Source organism: Simochromis diagramma, unplaced genomic scaffold (assembly GCF_900408965.1).
Source record: "Simochromis diagramma unplaced genomic scaffold, fSimDia1.1 OVJJ01000402.1, whole genome shotgun sequence".
Lineage (NCBI taxonomy): Eukaryota > Metazoa > Chordata > Actinopteri > Cichliformes > Cichlidae > Simochromis > Simochromis diagramma.
In genome coordinates this window covers 5,054,115-5,073,017 of record NW_024386972.1, presented here as the reverse complement: position 1 = coordinate 5,073,017, position 18,903 = coordinate 5,054,115, and the positions used below count along the sequence as shown (strand labels likewise).

Here is an 18,903-nt window from a genome sequence, read left to right as displayed (position 1 = left end):
ACTAGAGTTTTATATCATCTTATTCCACGAGGACTTTTAGGCCATTTAGTGGCTGATTGTACAATAAAATGTCCTTCAGTGAGATGCCAGATGACAGTCTGAAAAACAGCCATAACAGGTCATACATTAAAAGCAAATTTAATCAGCACTGTTATTTTTCTTCTTGCAAAAAAAAAATCTCAGGCCTAACATTAAGCTTACTGTGACACAGCAACACAGAAAAAATGATCTAATATAGATTACATTTAAAATGAAGAAGAAGAAAAAAAAAAGACAAAACACATCATTGAGCAAGTGAAATGAAATAGAGGGCAGATATGCACCCAGCAGCACCTCAGACACTGTGCTGAGATATCAAACACCAATTAAACACGTATTTAATCTCTGATATGCCGTGATCAGATTGGCACAAGGCCAGCCGGGACATTTACAGAGGAAAAAGAGATCAATTCAGGTTAAGCAGCCTGCTTTACTTGGTAGATGTTATAAATAGGCGGCGGATTTTCCATCAGCTCAGAAAAATCAGTGTTCAGTTCTGGTGGTCATTTTAGAAATCAGTGTCTCTCATTGTGGTGCCACCACTTTAAAGAACATTTGCAGCTCCATCTGCTTAAACAAGCTTAGAGCTGAATGTAAGGGGAATGTAACCTGTGATTCAGCAACTGAAAGCAATTTACAATGGGACCAGACAGCCTTTTTCACTCTGTGCTGGGTACATGGTTTTGTTGTGCAGGTGGTGATGGGACACCTTGAGCGGAACTTCACCGGAACACCATCTTCCCGACACTGTGATGCTCGTGCTGTTGGAAAAATGGTGTCCAGCTGTAGTTTGGCAAATGGACTTAAGTGCTTTGCTTGCCGTCTGATCAGTCTTTTGATTACTACAGACAAGATTTTTTTTTGGCTGTTCTTCAAAGCTCTGCAGTTTTTACAACTACTCCAGGCAACTGCAAATGCAGGCAAAGATTTTGAGTGGACCGGCTCACAGTGACTTACACAGGTCTCTTAACACTGAGGAAAAGTGATACATGGTGAATGAAAGCGAGGCACACATGCTAGAAGTGGGGGATAGAAACTGATGTATTCATTCATTCTTGCTTTTGTATCTTTCTTAGCTGTCTGCCTTTTTCCAAGAGAAACGTTCCATTTTCCCACACTGAAGGGGATCCACTCAGCGCATAATTCTGATCGACTCCGCAACCCACACATGGAGCAGCTGCCTATGATTCAGAGTTTGTCTCAGTGAGTGAGTAAGTTAAAGCCAGACTAGGTGGGGCTTTGAACAAGTGAGCCTCGCCACAACAAAACAATATTCATGGGAGAGATATGCGTGAAGCACGTATGTATTGAATGCTGAGGCTGAGAACCAAGCAGGCACAGGTAAATCTATTAAATCTATTGATCATCTTTTTTTGACAAGTGGCTCACCCACATTGTGCTTATCCGCCTTGAGTATGTCAGTGTATATACTCACACGTAGGAAGGAGGGGAACCCGGTGCCATAATAGCCTACAGCAAAGTAGTCTGGTTTGGGCCGGATGACCTTCACTATATTCTCATAGAACTGCGCCTGTTTCCGCTGTTGAGAGAATCAAAGATAAATTTATTAAGACGCAGGGACAGCACGCACATGCATTTTCCTTGCATATTTTACAGATGCAGTTGTGTTTTATCTCAAACTAGTGGTAAATTTCTCCCTTATCCTTTTTTAGTCTCAAGAGATTACAAATTAGACACACTACAGCATTATTTACATAACCTGTATGTATCTGTGATATATGAGTAACTATAGTCATTATACACAGTGTGCACAGTTATTAGACAATCAGTCCAAAAGAATTCAAAATCTCAAACTTGAATATTTAACTTTCTTTGCTATAAAAATTGGTAACACAAAAGGAAAATAAAAGGTTTGGCCTTTCCAAAATATTAACCCTTCCTTTTTTAAACATCAGAATAATTTTATAATCTTCCACCTAAAATTGCAAAATAACTCCAAAGGGCTTGTATGATACTTGTGCAATAAAGGGTTAACCCAAGTTTTTAGTGCCCCTTCTTGTCTGTAGCTGTCATGTCTTTGTACTTCTGGACACAGGCTGCAGGTCTTGAATATCAACATTCCTGATGCTCCAGATTTAAATGTTTTTTTTTTTTTAAAAAGCAATCTGTAGGGCATTTTGATCTTTTTGTCACTTTCCCTTTTTTGTGAAACAATGAAATGTCTAAAGGTCGGAACTCAATAGCTTTTTTGGAGCACTGTGTTGGCCTGATTGTCAGCCTGATTGGCCCGTTTTCGCTACAATAATAATTATGCCCACATCTCATGTAGCATATTAATCACTTTAGGATGCATTCTACCTTGTTGTTAAATATTAGCTAAAATTGATTAAATCCATTAAACATGCATATGCATAAGGTCAGTATAATCTCCTAATAATTTTGCATGCATTGTAATATCAATACAGTTTGCAACTTGAAAGTAAAGCTACCTAACAACATAACATTACTTACCAAGGATGCACTGAGTTGTTCAAAATCAAACATTTCATTCTCGTACTGCTCAGCCAGCTCCTTTCCCAAAATGATTGCCTCCTCCCACATCTAAATGATACATAAATAGTGAGAAAAATAAGATAAAATAAATAAAAATCAATCATTCATTCGGTACCGGCTACTCTTTCCCAGACAAAGGTATTACGGTCCTTTTAAAATAAATTAATCCCTTCAACTTGTCACTTTTCTCCCCATTTCTCTGAAATGAAAATCCAGAACCTGTCCTTAGAAGCAGAAAATGTGTCATCATGCATGTTTCCTTGACTCAGTACAGTGAACTGTGTCACAGGTACATGTGAACCAATCAAACATGTTGAAAAGCTTCTAAGTGGGTTCCTGACAGACTAGATTGGACTGAACTGATATAGGGCAGCCTGGAGGTGGACCAAGTCCAGACTGCTATTCACATTAGCCTCCCATCAGTGAGAGCGGTGGTGGCAACACCATCTGGGACTGCTTTCTAGATGACACATCTGACACCCATGGTACTGTCCTCAGTTTAAACTCCACTCTCTCTGGAGTGCTGATGTATTCTTACAGCCACTGTAACACTTACTGATCACTCTGGTGGGTTTGTATGCGCATGTTTGTCCACAGCTCTTTCAAACTGTTGTCTCCCTAGCCACATCTTGCTGAGTGACAGTTGGCTGCAGAACCAAAAGTGGCGACTGCACCCCAACACTCATGACACATGCAAAGCTTTGGGACATCATCTTTGAGAAGCTGTGGCTTCAGTCCTACGAATTCAGTTCCAGGCTTAGCTTGCAGGTTGAAAAACACTTTTCTCCTTTGGAACAAATAACAGGCAATACACCAAAATAACACAGCAGCTCTGGTCCTATGAAGCTGGAAGATTTTTCTGGCTAAGGCAGACGAGATGGCATTCAAGTCCCTGACATGCTATGAGGGAAAAGGAGAAAAAGGAAGAGTGAAGAGAAATATAAAAGAAAAGAGGTTTTAAATGGAACAGCGTAAGACCTACATTGTGTGCTCGGATACACGCCTTCATCCATAAGAGCAGAAACTAAAAACAGGGGATTATCACTGTATCAGTGCCTGTTCTGCAGAAACAGCACATTAAACTTCCATTCAGTCTTAAAAACCTGCCTTTTCAAGCCAGGAAGGCTATTTAGCTGAGACGACAACATCTAAAAATAGCATCTCAGGAGTCGAGGAAAAATCATTATGTCCACTTATGCTTATGAGTGTGAGTAACTGTGTATGGATGCCTTACCTTGCCCTTGTCGAAGTAATTAATAATCTCCTGGTAGAGATGGTCCTTGAGCTGTCCTTGAGTGGTGGCCTGGTAGCCGTCTCTCTGTGTCAGGTGGGCTGCACATGCCTCATCTGACCACTACAGAAAACACGTTAGCACTGGGGTCAACACTGTACAATACGATACAGAGTAAAAAGGAAAAGTGACAAGAAATCAATTGCTGACTTATATCCAGTGTAAATGGGTTAGAGTGATGTGTGGTTCTTTTTATAAGCTGCTCTGTACTTTGACAATGCAAGATGGAAACGACTCTGCAAGAAACCCATATCAGTATATACTGAATGAATCATTGATGGCATCAGTGCAAAGTGTAGCATTCCTGTGGCTAATGCTTAGTGTTAAAGGGGAACTATAAGCACATTTGGAGCTCCATATTTACTGAGTCACACAAAGCAACTGAAGCAGAGTTGCATGACTCGCAGTTCAGAATAACCCTCTCTATCTTATACTGGGCCTCGGTGCTGCCCCTTAGCTGCAGCCGTTTTAGTGCTTTTCTTTCTGCATTGAAGCCAAATGTCTTCTGAGTAGTTGTACCTCACCAACAGAACTTTTGAACATGATGTGGGAGGGGGAGCTGTGCTCACAGCCGGTGCCTGGCAGGACCATATTAGAGATGTTCAGCACAACAGCGTGTGTCTGAAACAGAGTTCTTAGAAGCCTGAGCTTTTGCCTCATAGGTTCAACTTGAACATATGCTGACCTCAATATCTAAAACCTAGATAAGAAAAAGCATATCAACCCCCCCATAAAAAGCATTAAGAATGAGAATCTACAGATTAGTGCACCAGGAGCTTCCAAGGGTAGAGAGAAGCTGGGCTTTTACTACCAGTGTAAACACTAGATACAACTGAGTCACACACTTACTTAATCTTGTTTAGTAGAAAAGCTTTTTCATTTTTAAACAATGAAAGAAACAGAAGATAATGAAAAAATAACCCTGCAAGAATCAAGGGATATTCTTTTGTTCTTATTGTTGACACACTATAGAGACTAATAAGGTTTCTGACAGCCTATAGCATCTTGGCAGAAAGACAGACAATCTGATTGGCCTCTGTGTACAGCAAGCGTAATCCTATGCGTCTGTCAGGGCTGATTCATTACTGGCCAATTTTAATTGGTTCCTATGGTGTTGTGAGTAACCTGAAGAGTTAAGATCTCTGACCAGGTTTTTTTTTTCTTCCGTTATTGTGATAGCCACATTTGAATAGCAAAGCTTCAATATTTGCATTGCCTTCACGGACAACGGGTGAAAAATTAATTGCACCACGTTGCTGTGGTATAAGGAAGGATTCTGGGAAGACTTGGCTTAAGTTATTGATCCTTTAGTGCTGGACTGCATTTATATGTTAAAAAGGATCTCTGGTAATTCATGGACGAGCAGTGACCCCGTATCGACAAAACCCAAGTGCTGATACATCTCTGACTATGAAGAAAATGTTGTGAATTCATCAATGTTATTACACTGCTGCAGGTACTCTACTGGGGCACTAATTATAGCCAGTCTTACTCTATAAATGCTGGAGGATACAGAATTATATATAAATCATTCCTTCTCTGGAATTTTGTAGTTCTCCCTCTGCGTGTTAAGGTTCCATCCAGGTACTCCAGCTTCCTCGTGAAGTCCAAAACTGTGCATGGTAGGATAATTGCTGAATCAATGTGTGCGAATGGTTGTGTTAGCCCTGTGATTGACTGTTGACCTGTCTAGGGTGTACCTTGCCTCTCACTCTATGACAAATTGAATAGACTTCCCTCTTCCAGACAATTACAAATGGGATAAGGGGTTAAGAAAATGGATGGATGGATGGCATTCCCTCTCATTCATTCTTGTCTACACAGGCCTCGACGTGAATAAAGATCAGTCACTTGTAGATGAGCAGAATCATAACAATAATAATAATAAAACATAGAACTCATGCTACAGATGCTACTGTGACTCCCGAGTGAGGAAAATGTGATTTAGTCACAGCCTCCTCTTCCCTGACGAGACCTGCACAAAGACTGAAGCAGCCAGCTATTTATGCAAAAACAGATGAGATGTTGGATGCATCCATTTTGGATAAAAGGCAGAGAGGAACAACTTCAAATTCAGGGTGTACCAAACCCCAGCTGGGAATAGACGCTGCAGTTCTTTGTATGAGGAGTTTTGCAAGTGGATGCGGTGTATTTTTGGCAGGAGATAGAAACTTTCAAGGCTGGGAGCATGACTACTAACAAAAAGGTACGAACATAAAAGAAATGCTTCTTGATAATCTATAAATATTTATGTGCTCAATTTAAGTTGTGTCAGAAAGCTGCCCTTTTTGCACCTTTAAGTAGGGATGCCTTGCAGTGATGCTTGAGGTGATGATGATCGCCAAAGTACACGTTTATCTTCAAGTATCCAGGGTGGTTGATGCTACCTTTGTCTCTGTTTTAGAACATGAGCAGGTTTTTCTTTTCAATTAAAGATCAGATACTAGCTGTGACTTGCACTGGCTGTGCAAATAAAAGGCTGCTGTGCAAATTTGCCTCCTTAAAAGGTGTCGCATGTGCCACATTGGAATTAAAGGGATACAGCCCAATCAAGTCATTTGCTTGACACGTTAACCCTACGTTTAACATCTGCCTGACAGCATCTTAAGAGTGGTTCAGTGTTTCTGTGTGCAGCTTCAGATATTTTAGAGAATGCACGTTAACATTTATTTTTTGTTGGCCTTGTGCATGGGTACCTTAAGCAGTTTTGCGTGCAGAAGCAGAGTATAAGCAGCCTCAGTGTAGTTGTCGCACTCTTTATGGAGGTCACACAGCTTGTAAAGGTACCTGGCAGTGAAAAAAGCAATGATTTATGGGTCATGACAGGGGAGGTCTTTCACACTTTAACAGACAGAGGGTTAACTCTGCCAGACGGATGTGTCTTAACAGGCTCTTCTAGTTCAAATACCGCTTGAAAAATAGATGGAAAACTGACAGGTAAGATTGCAGACTGGGAAACATATTTTATCAAAATCAAATATTTTATTCTGGGTCTCTGGAGACCTACTTTATTTAATCTTTGGGAGGCAAAAATGTAGCTCAACTAAGACTCCTTATTACATCTATGTTGTAGTGTTTAAAATGCCTCACAGGGACAAAAACGCTTCAAATATAACAAATGGTTAACACGCAGAAGCTTACCTGATGTACATTTCCTCTCTGTCTATTTCCTTGTAAAAGTTCTACATTGTGAAGAAAGACAAAGCATTAAAACGGGTTTAAAAGACATAGCAGATTTCCACTGAGAACTATGGTTGTATTCTGTTTATCTATCTAAAAAGAAGTTACTGGTGGATTATTTTAAAAATTAAAAAAACAAAACAACCCCCGCCCCAAAAAAACCCAAAAAAAAACAAAAACAAGAGTATCAGGGCTTGTAGCGGGCACACATCCAAGCACCTAGTACACTGACTGCCACTGTCGTATTCACTGTCACATTCTCAGTGAAACCAAAGTTATTTAAAGTGCAGACTCGCTCAGATAAAATATGAAATATAGGCCATATGTCTGTAGTCTTTTCAATATGCCTAGTCATGTGAGCTAAAAGTGACATTTTGGTGCTTCCAGATGAAATGTCACTTTAAAGAACAGTGTGGTTTAAATGAACAGCTCAGGGATAACACTTTAATGCACTGACATGTCGAGATGCCTGCTACTGCCGCCTGTATGTAATTCTACATCGTTACGGTGGTTTTTTACCGGCAACAATAATCTATGACAGACAACCAGGCGCTGATAACACAAACAATTACCTGTATTGTTATTTATACATTTCATGTGTATCATTTCACGCAGGGGGTTCAAATCTAATTATGCATGTATCACCAGCACTCGGCTTATGCGCATTCAGGATTGAAAGCAGAGATCTTACAAGCACGTTGACAGTGCAGCTCATGCGGTTCTCCTTGTTCTCGTCATGCATGATGGTCCTGTAGTCCAGCAGCCTCTCCAGCAGACGCACCACCAGAGTGACGAAATTCTCACCCGTCCTGGCCAAGTACTTGTGCTTCCTGCAATGCTCCAGTAAGCTGGTGTTTGTGTCATGAGGTTGGATGGGGACACAGAGAAACAAATGTGAAGTATGTATTAAGATGGTCTTTGACAGCTGGTCTTTGAAGCTGTCTATTTTACACATTAAAACAGAGTTAGCATCTGCTCCGAAAACAGACATTATGCAGGCAAGCTGCGATGGCAAGTCCTGTGATCATCAGCACACTGTGATTATTTTGAGAAGTGCTATGTTGCAATTAGCATTATCTAACTTGCGAGAGGCTCAGGCATAATCCTGCCCATTAATCAGCACTTACATTTTCTGAAAGAGAACTTTGTACTGCTCGTCTCCGCGGCCCCCTTCCACCTCGTGATCCAGCTTGGTGATGATCTCGTTCTCAAACTGCAATTAGACAGAGCAGGCGTAAATAATCAGTGTAGCTAATTTTTCAATTCATTAACGCCATCTCCCTGTTGCTCTCTCTCTCTCCAACAAACCCAGCTGTGAGGGTTTACGCTTCAACTTAAATCGGCCCTTATTTGCAACGGAACTGGCTGTGAGCCGGTTCCGATTTTCTTTATCTGTTGAAATTCTATTAGGACACAACTGAAAGTTGCATCATGAGACACCTTGCCTGTACTTTTTGCTCTTTAGTTGTTGTATCTGCTGACAGTGATGCATGGATCTATTCTTCCAATATTTGCATGTAGCAGCTGTATAAAAAAGTGAATTTCATTGTGCTGAAACAAACCTTTTTTCACTGACTTTTTGATTTACTTGTGTCTTGGACACGAGTAAAGGAAAAAAAAAAAAAAAAAGAGTGCAGCAAAGTAGAAAAAGATATGAATGCTGTTTTCTGGAAAGCCAAGGACTTATAACACACAGAGAAAGAGAGAGAACTAGTACAGGAAATATACTAGTTCTCACAATTGTAATCAAAACGTTACTGATCACAATTCATTGAAAATGATAGGAAAGTAGCAATCGCCCAAAATGATCCTGATCCAGACAGAAGATATAAAAGCTTTGCACACTTTCACTATAAAAGGACACGGCTGTGCAACCAGTAAAAATGATATTGGAGTGCTATGGTTTTCACAAGACTACAATGGCGAGCAAAGAGACATTTGGAAAGTGCTGTGTTTCTTTACTATGATAGAAGTGAAGTACACATCACGTATTTCGGCAGCTCTCAGAAAACATCCCAAAGCTGAAAACAGCCTGTGAAATTTTATGACAGAACAGCTGTAACCAAATGGATTTCCTCATGCAGAAAGGCTTAATTTTGGATTGTAACGAGGCATAACATTAAGTTCCACTTACCATGGCTGTTGATAATCGCAGCACAACAAAATGAGATTTGCAGAATTACAAGTAAGCTGTGGGCTACAAAACTTCTTCCTTACTTGTGTTCTACCTTTGTATTCCTTTATTGTTTCGCTTCATCTAAAACCTTGTTTCCAATAAGCAAGAAACTCAGTTACATCTTTCCGAACTAAAGTTGGGAGGTGCGCACCAGCGAGTGAATACTTCATAAATTAAAATAATATTTCTTCATGTACCTGTCCAATGAATTTGAAGATTTTATCATCTACAATATTAATATTAGTAAAAGATGAAAAACTAAGAGCATCCAGAAAATATCTTGTAATATGTACTAAAAATAAGAAAGAAAACCAACACCAATAGGTGCGATAATTAAAATAAAAAAAATAAAAAGTTTCTTTTTCCCATATATACATGTGTAGGTGTCTTCTATGACATAGCTGATTATACGCACTATGCACTGCATATACACACTCACGGGCCAAGTTATTAGGGACACCTGTTCAAATGATTGTTGATGCAAATATGTAATCAGCCAGTTGCAACAGCTGGCAATAACTCCATGCATTTAGGACTGTAGACACAGTCAAGACCATCTCTAGGGTATTTCAAAATTGCCAGTGAGTGCCACTTCTCTGGGTGAAAATGCCGTTTAAAGAACAAATCTTTAAAGAACGTTTCCAGCATCTTTAATCTGGAGGCTTAAGACGACAGGTCCAACTAGGTAGTAGAAAGATGTACTTAATAAATTGGCCAATGAACATGTATATTCATTTTCATCTTACACATAATCTTTTTTTTTTTAAGTAAAGATGAGCTGTAGTTCATGTTTCAAATGACACACCCGTTGGAAATGCATTGTGAAGTGGAACTCGCATTGCATCATGTCAAAGAAGATGGGGATGGTGGCCTTTCGCAGCTCGATCTCAGGAACTAGTGTCATCTCCAGGATAGGACCCACCATCTCCGGAATGAATTTTATCTTGTGGGGCCCTTTGAGATGAAAAAAAAAAAAAAAAAAAAAAGAGAGAACAGAACATGTAAGTGCAACCTAACTGCACAGCTCATTTGCAGAATTTAAATTTGACAGAACAAATAGCATAAGTGAGGTAACAAGGCATAGATAATCCTTAATCCAGATTTAACAGTTGCAGTTTCAAACAATAAGGAAATGTGTCTTCTGATGTTTAGCAAATCTCCTCTCATCACATCAGTCAAGCAGTAAATAAGTGAAAACCAAACACCTTGGTTTAAAAAAAAAAAAAAAGCAATGGGTATAATAAGCCCAGAAAATGAATCAATCTAATCTAGTGGAAAGCTCTAATTAGAGGATCAGATGGTGTGGGTTGCAATGAAACGGTAGGCATGAATGCCAAAATCTTAACACTCCAATCCCTGTATACAACAATCTCACTCCACCGAGATCTGACTGCCGTGTCTCTCTCTTACTGCACAAAATAACACTAATTAACACACGACTGTTAACATATACCTTGCAGGATTGACATGTTACTTGGTTGGCAGATAATAATAAAGATAAACTGAGAAAACACTGCTTCAACAAGTAAATTCATGCATAAAAGGGATTTTATCAGTTGAAAGTGAAACATCGATAGCGACACATGGAATGAGCTTAGTTACCTAGATTGTACCACATATCCCTGATTTCAAAGCCAATCTGTCTTCTCATGTCCTGGTACCTGAAACACAAACAAGGTATAAATGTCACACTGGCTGTTGTAATATCCACAGAAGATGAGAAACTCGATATAAGCAGTATAAACACAAACAGTTCTTTATGACTATTTCAACTGCCTAAAAAATGCAATATACTCCAAATTTAAATAGCTGTCCTGTTTCATCTGTGCCGTCCTGCGCCTGAGTCAAAGTCAGTGTTTGCCGTAGTATGAAAATGTGAACTGAATTGAGAGAAAGATCATGAAGGAGAAGTGAATAAAGTAAAATCAGAAGAAAACAGGCCTTCTTTAAAGTGTCCAGGTCACAGTTTTCAACATCAGCTGTGACAAAGTTAAAAAAGTACTTCATAGCCCTGATGAGGGCTTTTCGGTCTGATCGAGGTCCATATAGTGCATGCAGTGACCTAGCTTAACACAAGATAAATTTATCTGAAATATATAGTAAATAGTTTCCCACTCTCTTCCTGCAGGGAGCTGAATAAATCAATCTCTCTCATCTATGTCTGAATGATAATCGCTTCAAAAAGCATAAAATTAGACTGTCATAATGAAATTCATAATGACACAGATTCATTGATCTGGGATCATGGTGAGTTAGTTTGGTTTTGTTGTTCCACAATGTTCTTTGAAATACAAACACACCCTAATGAGATGTTTCCATGCAAGTTCGCAACATACACAGAAGCTGACAGTAAGTTAGTCTGTCTTCTGCTCTCTGTACATATTTGAAGACGGGGAAAAAAAATCCAAGGATGATGACACAAGGGAAAGTGTTTGATCAAACAATCTTTGTTGATGCTAGTATTTTTAGGTCGACTTTGTGTGTCAAGAGCCCTTACATAAAATAAAGATTTGCAGAAGAAGCTAGAAGGAGAGCTCTTGCCCTGACTCTTTGTCTAGCTTGTGCGTATTGTGGGCTTATAAGCTGATCAGCTCTGCCACGTCTGGGTCATGAACCAATCTTCATGGCAGTTTGGTGCCCGTCTTCCCTGCCTATCGTACTGTCCTTAGGTCACAGAAAGGACATATAGTGAAGTAAAAAGGACAGAGAGGAAAAGACAAAGCGTGAATGATGGAGACGCTAACAAGAGTGGAAACAGCAGGCAGAAGGGCAGAAAGGGTATTCTGAATCCGATCACCTGAATCAAACTGAATGGCTCTTGCTCCTTTGACAGACTGAACATTTCATAGGAGAATAAGCCAATCCTGAAACTGGTTTAAAAAAAAAAAAAAAAAAAAAAAAAAGGCCTGCAGCATTTTCACAAATTTGGTATCAAAAGGCACCTGAAGTACGGATTCTGGTGACATCCCTACAACGTTCAGACCAACACAAGTAACTAATATACCGCGGCTCTGTTTGGATGCAATGCTAAACCATCATAGTGTCTGCTTAACAATCCTGCGTGGTTGACCCCTGCTCTGATTGTTGGTATGAAAACCTGTGCTGCGCTGCCATGTTTTGTTTTTTGGGGGGTGTTATATTTAAGCAAGAATCGAGATTTAATTGTCAAACAGCACTTGCAGATAATTACAGATCTCCTCGGGGAATGTGGATAAAACAGAAAAAAAATATATTGACGTGACTGAAACAAGATTGTGAGATTTGAAAAATAGCTGAAAGGTCTCAAATAAACTCAAAACCCCTCCTTGCCTAAGTAGAATATGGGTTCCATCTAAGTGGAGTTTGCATGTTCTCTGTGCATGTGAATGGTTCCTGTGGCTACTCCAGCTTCCTCCCACAGCCCAGTGACATGTACATTTGACTTACTGCTGATTCTTTCTTATATTAAATATATATCTTTATTAGATGTAGTAGATGTGGCAGTAGCAGACTTCGGACAAACTTTTTGTTTCAGACCTCCAGCTTTTCTGTGCATTTTGGATCAACCACAGCTAGCAAAAAGAAAACCATCTGGAGCTTGCCACTATTTGCTGACTTGATGTAAGCCTACATATTCACTGCCAAACAGCCTTTGAATTTCCAACCGTACACACTAATGTATTTTGACAGAATCCTGAAAAAGTAGCTGCATCACCTCTTTACACACTGGTTTGGGTCAAAACAATTTACCATACTTATTTGTTAAATGGTAGTGCCCGAGGATTAATCCTCACAGTTTTTGGCAAAGTTATAAAAATAAATCAATTTGCATTTTTATGTATCAGGTATTACATGTTTGACTGTTTTTGCATCTTGTTGGGGCTGAAATATAGTCCTGTGTATATCTGCGAGTATGACGGCTCACGGCTTGCATGAATCAGTCGTAGGAAGTGCGTTTCTGTTCCCACATATGGGCGTTCAGATGACTGTGCAGAAGGCATCGTGTCCTCATTGCGGCTGAGACAGATGTACGGTGCTGTTCTGTCACACTCCTGTAGGCAGCGGACAGGCAGCTATGACTGTCAGCTGTCAGACCCTACAACATATACCTGTCAGCCAGGGGCAGAAACCTGTAGGAGAGGTTAACTAAGAATAAAACATTTGGAGAGAGACAGTAGTGTGTGACTGGGGGCTCCTGGTAGTTTGTGTTATGTAATGTAATTGGGTCAGAGGGCAAACATCAAGGCAGAGAAGAAAAAAAAAAACAGTAGAGGTTGTGACTAAAATACAGAGAAAACAGATTGACAAGCAGAGCCCTATAAGGGCAGCTCAGCTGTGATCAAAGCTTGAAGCAAAGGAAGTGTCAGATATTCACAAAACCTGTCAATACGATGCTCCTTCTCCTCATCACTCAAAAGTGGCTATTATGACAATGACATTGCTGCATGCTCATTTATGAGTACATGTGTCTGTGTCTCCATGTTCTCTGCGTAAGTGCATATATTTCAAAGTAAAGGGGAAATGATGGTTAAAATTAATTGCACAGTTTCTGCCAATTATAGCCATTATTAAGACATAAACAAATATCAACAAGGATTATAATGGATTTTTAAGGTCAGACAAATTATTAACACCCTGTTTTATTGTGGCAAATTGTTTTAAAAAAATGTCAATAACAATATTTTATTGTACAGAAAACTTAAATATTATTTTTCTCTGCCAAAGGATTCTATTATAGTTGTGAGGTTTTATCAGTTAAGTCAGAATGTATGCAAATTTGTTAGAAAATCACCCCAAATCTTGTTTTATTTATCACTTTTTACTATGTAAATATTTATTCTGATGTGTTTATGCTTTTATTTTGTAGTTTTAAGTCTGTGACTGACAAGTTGCTATGGTATCACCATGCAGTTTCCCCTCAAATACTGCTCAGGGTTCTTGAAAACAAGCCAAAGCCACAGAGGAATCCACAAAGGTGACGTCAGTGGCTACGTCCATCTTTTATAATCAGCAGCCTATGATTACAATGGGTGTTGGGAATGATGGTTGAAACTAAGAAAAATAAGACCCAGACTGCCATAGATATATTTATCCTCCCACTCAGGGCATGCAGACATGTAAGCTTGTTATCTGTGCCTCGGTGGTCTGAGTGTGAGAATGGCATTAGGATTACACAGGCTCCAGTAATGGAGCAGAACTTCACAAACAGCACTAGTAGATGTGTGATGCAGGGACAAAAAAAAAAAGCCAATGCAAAGTGCTAAAGAGCTGTGCTTCACAAATCTTTGATTTCACCCCTCTGCTCTCTGCTTCTGAGCAAGGCACAATAATTGGTATTGCAGGGAAAGCTTACAATTCAGCCACAAGCAGACAAGGATACTGGATGCAGAGAGGTAGAGGCTAAAAAAATTGAGCAGTAGGTGGAGGGACGGTGGAGAAAGAGAGTGTGCAGGTAGAGTTGTAAAGACTGTATGAAAAAAAAAAAAGACAATCCCTATAATATTCCTGTTTTTTTGCTTAGAACAAATCGAAAAAGACTTGGTGGGGGTGGCTTGGATCTTGCATTGTGTTTGGCTGTTGTGCTGCATAGAACATTGTTTATTATCTATTGGGAGTTCACCGCGGCCAATAATAAAGCACTGACAAACGAGCAGTCTGCCTGTCGGGCGTGAGCCAGCGTGATGTATATTTCAGTGTCAAAAGCTCCTCAAAATGAAGATGAGAGCCAATATGCTCTATGTCTGCCCAGAAAACATTTACACATTTGGATGCATTATCACAGTTTCTGAGAAACACTAATGTAGATGAATGGTTCTTTGTGGATAAAGGGAGCCGGATGAACAGGAAATGAATAGCTCCCTGAATTTATAGCTGAAAGCACAATTAAGTAGATTTTAGAAGCAGTAAAAAGGTCTAAATTTCAAGGATTTAAACGCTCAGCTATTTAAAAATTATGGGCGGTATAATAAGACAATTTTATTTCGCCTTCAGTTTCTGTCTTCAACAAATGAAAAAAACCCCAGAAGAGTGATGACCTGAATATCGAACATTACCCAGTAACTACATTTTGAATGTAATATATGCCTCTTCCTAGCCTTGAAAGTTTTGCAATTTTACAACATGGACAATGTAAGAATAATTTAGTCTGGATGTTGTTCATAAGGGCTCTTTCTTTCATGTAGCAGCCAACAGCAGGATAACCATGTTCTTACCATTAGAAATACTTTTTTTTTTTGTGGTGGCAAAGGTGTCGCCAAGGTACAGTGTGCAAGAGACAAAGACTAATGACACCCACTGCCTCGCTCTGAATTCAACAACTGTTACCTGATTTTTGGGACTCTGTATTTGGGGGGCCGGAAGGGTAAACACTAGCTAATGTCCGACGTGACTGATTTGAACATTTGTGTTCTTGCAAACAGCTCTGCTGGGTAATGTCGAGAAAAGCAGCAGTACTAAAACAGCTTTATTAGGCCTGTACTGCCTCTGCCAGAACCACAGGAAGCCGTGTTTGCACATGCACTACAACCTGGAACATTTTTAGATATCACCCTGCTGGGATGTATGTGAGAAAGCACATGTTCAGATTGGTCAGAAATGGCTTTAAACCAAACAGCTACCCCAATATAAAGTCAATTAAGCCCATAGTTAAATATAAAAACTTAAGTAACTGTCAGGGGAAATGCCAGGTTTACCACAGTGTAAAATGCCCTGTTGTGCACTGCATGCGAGAGAGTTCAACACTGGACAATATCTGGGTGTGAAAATAGTTTATCTGATGAATTATACATAGTCTTGTCATGGTCATGCTGGGGAGGGAACTCGAGCTGTGCTGGTGGGAAATTAGGGCATCGTGTTTTTTGAGAGTGTTTATTCTCACCTGTGGAAGATCTTAGCTCTTTTGTCACTTGAAAAGTTCTCTAGCTGCAATGACTCCTGGGTAAGGAAGGCCACAGCCAGATGAAAGTAGTTGTTCCACAGCTGACCCAGACACAGACGGAAAGACAGGAAGATTGCAGCAAAAGAATAGTTCAGAATGTCTGGTTACAGTTGTTCCAAAACAATAACAGTAACAGACTGGATTAAATAAATAATACAATATATTACAAAGTTTGGACATTTTTAAGAAATAGCTCTAACAACAGTCTTATCCAGTACTATGTTACGTGAGCAGGAAAGCATTGCAGTTTCATTACACGGCAATGTAATGATGAGATGGAATCTGTCCAAGTGGACAAAGAGGGCACTGATTTAGGCCAACATCGTCTAGAGAACACACTACATCAGACAATGACAGAAGCTAAAAGAAGTGCAATGGTGTCTGGCTTTTTTTTTTTTTTTTTTACTGCCAGCCCATGCATGAGTATAAAACAACTCTTCATGATGGTGATAATTTCTAAATTCTCTTTGCCCAACCCATGTGCATTAAGCTATGGAGAAAACCCCACAGCTTTTTCCTTAAACCATAAAGAGGCCTCCGGCTGCAAATGCTGTATGCAATTAACGGTAGAAAAAGACTGTTACAATGACCAAGCTTTAAAAGCAAAGCTCACAGCAGTTCAGTCGTTGACAACATTAACATTTTTCCACATTTCAGACATTTAAAAAACAAGTAGAAAAAGCTGTTCAGTTCCAGGGTGAGCAGGTTAAAATATTCAGAAATGCACATAAAATTGCTGGCCATTACAGGGTAATTGATGTTCCCTCTTCACAATTTTTATTTATTTATTTTCTTATGTCTGCTGCCTTCAGTGATCTTTTTCCAATTCAGAAAATCCAACAATGCGGCATCTCCAACAGCCCCAAGATAAAACTACAGGCTATAAGAAAAATGCCACAAAATTATTCCTAAAACTGTTGGGTAATAGTGCTTAAAATGTCAGTGCTGCCTTGTCTACAAAAAACATTATCTTGAGATGTGAAGTGCTGATATCAAGATATTTATTCAATGGTTCAGTTCCTACCTGTAGCTCGAAGTTGGTTTGATCCAGAAACTTCTTGTTCAACACGGCTGCATACTGACTGATGGCCCGTAGGAACACTCTGCAAAGATAAGAAGATTATGCTGGCTGTTTACAAAAAAGTTTTTCAAGACTATAAAAGAAATGCAAGTAGCTTTTTACTGAAATTCAGCTTTCTAAAATTATTTCATAAAACTGCACCACCGAAAAAACATCCACCTGATTAAAATGATCAGCAATGCTTAACAACGAAAACATCTGAGAGAAAAAAAAGAAAGAAAAAAAAGGGGAAAGTGTTAAAAAAATGCAGGATGCCCTCAACAAGTTAACATACTAGTCAAAAAAAATAAACACCAGATTGTGTTTGGAATAGATTTTAAAGAACATAACTATAATAACTATATAAAGGATGCTTAACATAAGATATGGCTTCTTCTGAAAGGGATGCAAGCTGTCACCCCTCTGCGAATAGACTGCACGTGTCTATATCTGGTGTTGAGGAATCGCTCTCCATTCATGGATGAGCACAGACTATATAATGCAAAGGTCACTGGTTGTGGCTGTATCCACTGAACATGTCAATTTTCCCAGGTGCCTATCCAAACACATCCTTGGCCAGCTTTAGTGACAGACATATCACTAAGGGACATGAAAATGATTTCAAACTTGTATGTTACTTGTATGTGACATGCATTCTACAGTGGGGCAATAAAACTGAAAAGGTCATGCCCACTTTACTTGGAATAAAATAAAAAAAGCAGAGTAAGTAAAACGTGTTTTAATGTGATACAATTCATATTTGTGAATTATTTCTTCATCTGAGTTTTGCCTTCAGAAGTTACCTCTTGTTGCTTCATTTCATCCAATGTCCAAGAAACACAGGTAATATATTAGAACTGTGTCAATAAATAGAATAACAAACCAACTTTTTCTTTATTTTGTTAAGGTCAAAAAAACTGCACAATTATGGCTAGAAAATCACTATGATTTTGGATATGAACCCTGTTGTTTTAGGTCAAGCTTGGAACATCGCACAACCATCAATGAATAAAAAAGCAAAAAGCCCTACGTGCTGCGCTGGTCCTGAAACTCAGCATGAATTTAACATTGTTCACTGCAGAGTTACCCAATATGAACTCATTTGTTTTAAAGCTGTGACCACACAAAGAAAGAAATATGATGAAGAATGGATGTTTGCTCTTGTGAACAAATGTGTGCTTATACCAGAATGGCCAAGCAGGTTGAATCTCTCTCTCTGACAGACTGAGGTACAGTAGGCTAGAGGCACCGGTGAAAAAACATTTGATGAGTAGATCTTAATGAGAACACTGTCTGATGGGTTAATCCACTGTGATGCTGCAGAATTAAATGTTAATAACTTAAGTGGCATGAAGCTTTTAGAGGGGAATTATGACTGCTACTCGCAGAGTCAGAGGTCCATCCGCTATTTAACTTAATTTCCTGGTAGAACCTGCTACACAACAATGTGTGTACCATCTCTAAGAATTAGCAAGCAAGAAAAAAAAAAAACAGAGTCTAACACAGCAAAATTCAGTAATCTGGCTCATTTCATTTAGGGTTTTCCAAGCTTAGTCCCTGCTTCAGCTATTGCGAGCACAATTACAAATCAATAAGACAACAGCAACAGTTGATTGCCTGCAATAGTGAATGAAGATATATCAGATTGGAATAAAAATGGCAAGGTGAAGCAAGGACGATTGTTATGCCACTTGAGTGGATTGCATCAGGGTTTCATGAGCAGACAA

The 18,903-nt window shown here is 39.3% G+C and overlaps 1 protein-coding gene across 4 annotated transcripts in view; it reads right to left on the bottom strand.

Moving 5' to 3' along the window:
• Positions 1–18,903, bottom strand: part of dock1 (dedicator of cytokinesis 1) — a 191,077-nt gene that overhangs the window by 28,981 nt on the left and 143,193 nt on the right. For all 4 annotated transcript variants that reach the window (XM_040039076.1, XM_040039077.1, XM_040039078.1 and 1 more), the window contains 11 exons: positions 17,141–17,219; positions 16,057–16,157; positions 10,803–10,861; positions 10,006–10,154; positions 8,152–8,237; positions 7,716–7,872; positions 6,986–7,026; positions 6,541–6,631; positions 3,788–3,907; positions 2,512–2,601; positions 1,475–1,579 (listed from right to left, as the gene is read on the bottom strand). In XM_040039076.1, coding sequence (XP_039895010.1) covers positions 1,475–1,579; positions 2,512–2,601; positions 3,788–3,907; positions 6,541–6,631; positions 6,986–7,026; positions 7,716–7,872; positions 8,152–8,237; positions 10,006–10,154; positions 10,803–10,861; positions 16,057–16,157; positions 17,141–17,219 — 1,078 coding nt within the window. The remainder of the gene's footprint in view (positions 1–1,474; positions 1,580–2,511; positions 2,602–3,787; positions 3,908–6,540; positions 6,632–6,985; positions 7,027–7,715; positions 7,873–8,151; positions 8,238–10,005; positions 10,155–10,802; positions 10,862–16,056; positions 16,158–17,140; positions 17,220–18,903) is intronic.